Source organism: Cebus imitator, unplaced genomic scaffold (assembly GCF_001604975.1).
Source record: "Cebus imitator isolate Cc_AM_T3 unplaced genomic scaffold, Cebus_imitator-1.0 Scaffold425, whole genome shotgun sequence".
Lineage (NCBI taxonomy): Eukaryota > Metazoa > Chordata > Mammalia > Primates > Cebidae > Cebus > Cebus imitator.
This window is the reverse complement of record NW_016107740.1, coordinates 1,962,370-1,970,273: the sequence shown is the minus strand read 5'-3', so window position 1 is coordinate 1,970,273 and position 7,904 is coordinate 1,962,370. Positions and strand designations below refer to the sequence as shown.

General features: G+C 36.8%; 2 protein-coding genes across 2 annotated transcripts in view; both read right to left on the bottom strand.

Annotated features, from left to right (window-relative positions):
- Nucleotides 1–1,963: 1,963 nt before the first annotated feature.
- LOC108290167 (sister chromatid cohesion protein PDS5 homolog A-like) overlaps nt 1,964–7,904 on the bottom strand; it is an 8,346-nt gene continuing 2,405 nt past the window's right edge. Inside the window, exons 2-5 of the mRNA XM_017509896.2 lie at nt 7,369–7,505; nt 3,449–3,572; nt 2,966–3,170; nt 1,964–2,114 (exon numbers count right to left, since the gene is read on the bottom strand). Coding sequence (XP_017365385.1) covers nt 1,996–2,114; nt 2,966–3,170; nt 3,449–3,572; nt 7,369–7,466 — 546 coding nt within the window. The 5' untranslated portion in view covers nt 7,467–7,505 and the 3' untranslated portion in view covers nt 1,964–1,995. The remainder of the gene's footprint in view (nt 2,115–2,965; nt 3,171–3,448; nt 3,573–7,368; nt 7,506–7,904) is intronic.
- LOC108290168 (cytochrome c) lies at nt 4,490–4,963 on the bottom strand. The gene has a single exon (XM_017509897.2). It carries the CDS (start codon nt 4,897–4,899, stop codon nt 4,582–4,584), a length of 318 nt encoding a protein of 105 aa, XP_017365386.1. The 5' UTR covers nt 4,900–4,963; the 3' UTR covers nt 4,490–4,581.

Sequence of the window (7,904 nt, the reverse complement as noted above, 5' to 3'; positions counted from 1 at the left end):
AAAAAAAAAAAGAAAGAAAATTAGTACATCTAAGAGATAGATGCATTTCCATTTTTACTGTAGCACTATTCACAAGAGCCAAGATACTGGAATCAACCTAAGTGTCCCTCATCAGGTAAATTAATTAGGAAAATGTTGAATATATACACACAATGAAAAATTATTCATCCATAAAAAAGAATGAAATTCGGCCGGGAATGGTGGCTCACACCTGTAATCCCCACCACTCTGGGAGGTGGAGGTGGGTGGATCACGAGGTCCGGAGTTTGACACCAATCTGGACAACATAGTGAAACCTCGTCTCTACTAAAAATACAAATAATTAGCTGGGTGTGCTGGTGTGCACTTTGCACCTGTAATCTCAGCTACTCGGGAGACTGAGGCAGGAGAATCATGTGAACCCAGGATGCAGAGGTTGCCGTGAGCCAAGATTGCACCATTGCACTCCAGCCCGGGTGACAGGGGAGACTCCACCACCTCCCCAAAAGAAAGAAATTCTGTCATTTTCAGCAACATGAACAGAACTTGAAGTCATCTCAGGTTCAGTGAAATAAGTCAAGCACAGAGACAAATATCACATGACCTCACTCATATGTGGGCACTGTAAGAGTGAAGGCCAGGCACAGTGGCTCACGCCTATAATCGTAGCACTTCGGGAGGCTGAGGTAGGAGGCTCGCTTGAGTCCAGGAGTTTGAGACCAGCCTGGGCAACACAGTGAGACACCAGCTCTACAAAAAATATAAAAATTAGCTGGGTATGGTGGCACATGCCTGTAGTCCCTTCTACTCAGGAAGCTGAGGTGGGAGATTGCTTTTTCCCAGGAGGTTGAGGTACAATAAGCCCTGATCACACCACTGCACTCCAGCCTCAGTGACAGAGTAAGACCTTGTCTCATTTTAAAAAAATTAAAATGCAGATCTTATACAGGAAGAGAGTAGATGGGTAGCTACCAGAGACTGTTAAGCATAGAAGGGAAGAGAGGATAGAGACTGGTTGGTTGGGTGCAGTGGTTCATTCCTGTAATCCCAGCACTCTGGGAGGCCAAGGCAGATGAATCACGAGGTCAGGAGACCAGTCTGGTCAACATGGTGGAATTCCATCTCTACCAAAAATACAAAAAAAAAAAAAAAAATTAGCCGGGCATGGTGGTGGGCACCTGTTGTCCCAGCTACTTGGGAGGCTGAGGTAGGAGATCACTTGAACCCAGAAGGCAAGGATGCGGTGAGACAAGCAACCTCGGAGCTTGGGCGACATAGCAAGATTCCGTCTCAAAAAAGAAAACAACAAAAACCAGACTGGTTAATAAGTACAAAAATAGAAGGAATAAATTCTGACATGATAGCACTATAGTTAACAATAATTTCTATGTATTTAAAAAATTTTATTGTAATAATTTTTTAGTGATAGGGTCTTGCTCTGTCACCCAGGCTAAAGTGCAGTGGCTTGATCATAGGTCACTGCAGCTCTGATGCCTGGGCTCAAGAGGGGATGGTTACTTTAATTACTCTGATTTTCTCATTACACGTTGTATGTATGTACCAAAATATTATGTGTACCTCACAAATGTGTACAGTTATGTACGAATAAACTTTTTAAAGATGCTCAAACGTACTGCATGCTAGACAGAACGAAGAATGAAAAATGTTCCACTGTTTTCAGTTCCAACTTCAATTATTTCATATTTCAGTGCTCTTCCCTTATTATAACTCATCTCAATATAAACAGTAAAAATCAAATATAATAACTAAGATAACCAAACTAACCTATTTCAAAGACTTATATAGCTTAACTAGCTGCAAACAAACAGAAAATGAACAACCAAAACCTTGTAGATGAAAAAATTTTTGAAAGGTGAAACTGGCAATTTATAAATAAGTTTATAAATAAATAAATGAATTACACCATAGGGAATTCTAATTTCAATGGAAACAGTAAAAATATTTACCATTTTTTGAAAACTAAACATAATTTTTAGAATTCTTGAAAAACAAGACTTACTCTTTGATATCACGAAGCTGATCAACATCTTGTGATCTTGTAAAATCTGGATCATGGGCTAGCAGGTGAATCATGTATGGAACTACATATTCAGGCAACAGTGATAATAATTTCTCTGAAGTGAAAACATTATTTAATATTAAAAACAACCTTCATGAAATGCCTTACTGGATTGAGTTTAACTACTTAAGTTTCCATTTTGTCCCTCAGTTATTTCTAAATTAGGCACATGACACCTGGATACTAAAATACTTTACACTTCATTTTTCTTTTTAATTTCTTTCTCTGGTACCTGGTATACAGTTATATTTCACTTTTGAAAGATATTAAAGTCAAAGGTATCAGATATTAAACCCACTGAACACTAGGTCCTGGCCAGGTGTGGTGCCTCATGCCTGTAATCCCAGCACTGTTGGAGGCTGCGGAGGGCAGATCATGAGGTCAGGAGTTTGAGGCCAGCCTGGCCAACATGTTGAAACCCCGTCTCTAGTGAAAATACAAAAAATTAGCCAGGCGTGGTGGCAGGTGCCTGTAATCCCAGCTACTCAGGAAGCTGAGGCAGAAGAATCACTTGAACCTGGGAGGTGGAGGTTGCAGTGAGTCGAGACTGCACCACAGCACTCCAGCATAGGCAACAAATAAACAAAACCCAAAAACCAAAAAACCAATAGGTCCCTGAGAAAACTAGGAAAAAATTATTTAGTCTGGCTGCTGAGCAATATGTTCAAATCAAACCATACTGCTGACCCCATAGAAAATATGCAGTTAACCAGGAGTTAATGCAGTATATAAATAGGACTCATGAGGCATTCACTTTTTAAGTACATCATAATTACAATGACAGCATTCTATAAAACTTCCAGTTGTATTATAAACTATAGTAGAAACACATGACAGAAAAAAAAACCCGAAAAATTGATACATTGACAAAATATATTTGCACACAGAGAACTTTCAGTTGCTTACCAGTAGCCATAGGGTTCTGTTTAATGTACTCCCTGCGTATACTGATATTTTTTAGCAAACACTGTCGTGCATGTGCTCTTCTCTCCTTCACAGGATCTTTGGCACACAAGGCAAAGATCGCCATATACTCCAATGGGAGCAGTAACTTCACAAGTGCCTTATGCAGCTTCTGAGCAAATATCTGCCTTACTTGGTAACACTCATCCTACAGCAGCACAAAAATACTTAAATTGGCAAACGTTGAATAAAAAAAAAAAAAACCCAGCAGTTTAAGTATTTTTAATGTCTTCTCCAATTAAAAAAAATAATTACAGGGGGGAATAAATAATGTAATAATTGTAATAATTTAAAGATAGTTAAACAGGTAATAACAGCAGTTCCTTTTGTACATATATTCACATAATAAATGAATTTGTATCCACAGAAAGTAAATGTATTCAACTTTGAAGACAAGTAATTGACAAAAATAAGACTGTCACTTACATTAATAACAAGTGCACAGAGCTGAAACTGTTCTGGGGTAATAATTTCATGGTAACAAGGTTCCTGAGCAAGCTTCATTATGGCACTACCAGCAGCTAATCGCAAGCGAGACATATCAGATTTACTATAAACAAACAAAAAAGAAATAAACATTTCCTATAACCATTATCATTCATAAAGATGCTTTCGTCCCTTTTTGAATGTAAGGTCCTTAGAGGATAATTTATGCTTAAAATGACATAATGTACACCTATGGGAAAGCTATTTTGAGTCCACGAACCGTGAACATGGGATTGTGACTTCCACAATCAAATCAAATCACTGTGACTTTTTGATTACAAATTTACCTGCCTTAATTTCTAGACAAGCTCTAGCTTAGATACTTCACCACAACCAAACAACTCTGCTTATTCATGCAACCATAGTATTTGCAAGGATAGGGAGAACTTTTTTTTTTTTTTAAAGAATCCAAGAGTGAAGTTTAATTGGCTACTATTTTAAAAGCATGTGACCTTATAGATCATCTATAAAATGTGTGAAGTGTTAAATAATTTTTGATATTACACATAAACCACACAAAATGCCTTTCAATAAGTAAAAGGAACCATTTTAAATACAGGAAATTCTAATTAGATTGACATAGTTAAGGCCAAAAATATAAAACAGCCATTGCTACCCATTTATCTTCAACCCTTGCCTTTAAGAGGCAAATGAACACAAAACACAGGTGAATCTTGCTTGGTTCTGAGACAGTGAAGGAATTTTCCCCGTATTTAAATATATTCATATAACCAGTTATATAAATCTAAATATAAAACCAACCTCCAGTAAGTTTTAAGATAGCACTCACCATCTTTGCGAAAAATTTAACATTACTAACAAAGTCTAATCATATCTTTAGAAGGGGTAAACAGTGATAGAATTTACTAAATTGGAATTACTATTAAAATCCAAAAACTGAACATACTCATTTAACCACAAGCCAGTCTTAGTTTTAAATCAGGACTGCCCAACAAAATATTCTGTCAGTCATTCATGATGTAAATTCTGGTGTATGGAATCTATTAAAGTATGGTACACATAAAAAAGTCATGAGACATTTGTTTTGTAATAAATAAGGCAGTGGCCAATTATTACTCATTAGTAGCTTTTTTGAGATAAGCTATTAAGTCTTCCCTTTCTCCCTTCTTCTTAATGCCGACAAAGATCATTTTTGTTCCAGGGATATACTTCTTGGGATTCTCCAAATATTCCATCAGTGTATCCTCTCCCCAGATGATGCCTTTGTTCTTATTGGCTTCAGTGTAAGTGAATCCAGAGGCCTGACCTGTCTTCCGCCCAAAGATACCATGGAGATTAGGTCCAGTCTTGTGCTTGCCTCCCTTTTCCACGGTGTGACATTGGGAACACTTCTGAATAAAAATCCTCTTGCCTTTCTCAACATCACCCATATTTAATTCTTTTTCGTTGTTAGCGCAACAAAAGTTACCGCTCAGAAGCCGGACGTCCCACTCTCTCAGGAAGAGCTCTTTATATCAGGAGCTGTGTCCCTCATTTTAAGAGGAATACATATTGATTACAGGAAACTTGATTTAAAAAAATAAATTACTTATAATCATTTAAAAAATATATATCCTGAATATACACACATAACAGGAATCTGGCTTAATATCTGCTGAAATGGCAGGGCTGCAGTTAAGAGGGAAGTATCAGACAAATACCTGAAGTAAAGGATATGAAATATAAGAGCCAGTGTCTGTCTTAGGTACTAGTTCCTGGTGCTGACCTCCTTTTGCAGAGTCAAGTTTTCAAAATGGAACCTATGAGGCCTTGGCATTCCCACCCTCACACTGTGTATTATTATTTATGTGGTAAAATGTGGTAATAAATGGCGTGGCAAAGGAGTCTTTCTACTTTGACATCTATATGGAACATAGCATGGCTTTCATATTTATTGTGACAGCTTTATGAAATGCAGAAAGCGAGCCTGAACCCACTGAGATTACTGCTAAGCATACAGAGGAGAAAACCTGGTACTCTTGGAAAACAGGATTGTTAAAATGAGTACTGGTAACAATGAGGGAGCCTCAGATAGCTTCTATGACATTCATTCAGGAATGAAAGTAACAGCTATTATTTGAGTGCTTACTCTGTGCCAGTAAGAGTGTATAGGCTTTATCTCAATTAATTTTCACTCCATAAGATGAAAAAAATTGAGGCTTAGAAAAGGTAATATTATATGATATCCAATTAGGATCTAATGGGTGTTCATTCCATGGTTAACCATTCCCCTATTTTTTGTGATGTAAAATAATGCTGGAGGAACATTCTGTGTATATGCTTTCATATGGTTCTTTTCCACACATGAATTACGCGTGTAAAAATAGCCAGGGATAACATTTTTGAGGATCTAGATGGAAAATGCCAGAGTCAAACCAATTTATACTCTCAGGGTTAATGAAGAAACCCATTTCCCTGATCATACTGAGGAATGACTGCTTAAAAAAATTTTTTTTTCTGTCTGATTTGTAAGGCAAAAGAGGTACTGCTTAAGTTTAAATTGTATTGACTGCATTTAGTGATGTTAAACTTTTAAAAGTAAACTGATAACAGCTAGTCTTCATCTGTACTGGGGGTCCTGCCTAGGTATCAATGAGTTTTAAGAGCTCATTACTATGCCTCATTATTATACCTATGTTCTGCCTAGGTATCACTGACTTGTAAGAGCTCACTGTTTGCCAGACACAGTACATAATTACCCCAATTTAAAGCTTTCATTATCCCTAACTCAGCTGTTAATCAGTGTGTTATAAAAGGCTGCCCTTCACTTATTCGATGATAAAAATAGGGCATGGTGGTGCATACCTATAGTCCTACTATTCAGGAGGCTGAGGCAGAAGGATTGCTTGAGCCCAGCTAGCCTGAGCTACACAGTGAGATCTCATTTCTAAATATAATCATTTTTTAAAAAATTAATTGCATAGCAGTACCACATACCTAGCCCAGGCTGGAGTGCAGTGGCATGATCTTGGTGCACTGCAACCTCGACCTCCTGGGTTCAAGCGATTTTCATGCCTCAGCCTCACCAAGAGCTGGGATTATAGACATGTGCTACCACATCCAGCTAATTTTTGTATCTTTAGTAGAGACAGGGTTTCAACATGACTTCAACTGATTCACCTGCCTTAGGCTACCAAAGTGCTAGGATTACAGGCGTGAGCCACTGTGCTCAGCCTCATAAAGGAATGATTAAACCTCTGTTCTCTACCACAAATTTAAAAAAAGGAATGCATCATATGTAGAATTCTTTAGTTATCTATGCTGGTACTCTTGGCCCCTACTTTGAAAGAAACCAGGATCACAAAAAATTGAGCTTTCATTTTCATCTTGAAAATGAGATGGTAATTTTACAGATTAATAGTGAAAATGTGTAACAATGTAAATTGTGTGTGTGCACATACATGTGTACACACCTGAATTTGTAGAACGACAAGAAGACTTCAACTCTCCCTTCTTTGAATTGCTGCTGAAATTTTTATTACTTTCATGGCACTCAAGTCACTCCACTTATTTAATCACTTTAATACAGAGAAGCTCTTTGAAGGCAGGGACTTTTCCTATTTTTGCTGCAATGCTTTTCACAGTGTTTTATGCAGTAGAAATTTAACAAATACTTGCTTAATTGAACCAAATGTTGATGCTAACTGTAATATTACAATATAGTGATTATGGTTACATATTTGTAATCATATGAAGAAAACTATACTGGCACTATTAAAATAACAATACTATCAGACAGAAAACCCTAACTGAGTACAGAAGATTTAATCCAGAAGAACAAGGTATAATTACACCATTCAGTATTCATTAGGTAAATAATTCTCCAAAATTTCAGCACTAAGAAAACTGGAAAATCTCACCTGATCCTCTTTTGCTCTGTCAGGTCACCCTCACTAACCAACATCGCTGATAATAACCGAAGAGTTGAATTGGCAGATTTAGACTGGTTGTTTTTCATACCCAACAGCCACCTTACCAGAAGTTTAATTGCCTGTACCTACAAAATATTAACATGCTAAAAAAAGAAAGCAACTTAAAATTCCAATTAAAGGGAAAATTAATTTATATTAGATTAACGAGATTACTTATCTCCATCAGCAGAAATTTTATTAAATAAGGGGATAGTAACAGTAACAATAAGAACTAATATTTACTCTGTGCTTAACCAGTGCCAGGCACTTTTCTTAGAGCTGTATATGTATTAACTTATTTAATCTCCCAAAAAACTCTTATGAGGAAGATTATTTTTTTTCCCTAACCGATAAGGCAATTGAGATACATTGCTATGATAGATAACTTGCTCAAAAGTCTGGTTCCAGAATTTAGGTTTTCTTTATTTTTTTCCTTTTTTCTTTCTTTCTTTTTCTTTTTTTTTTTTAAGATGGGGTTTCACTCT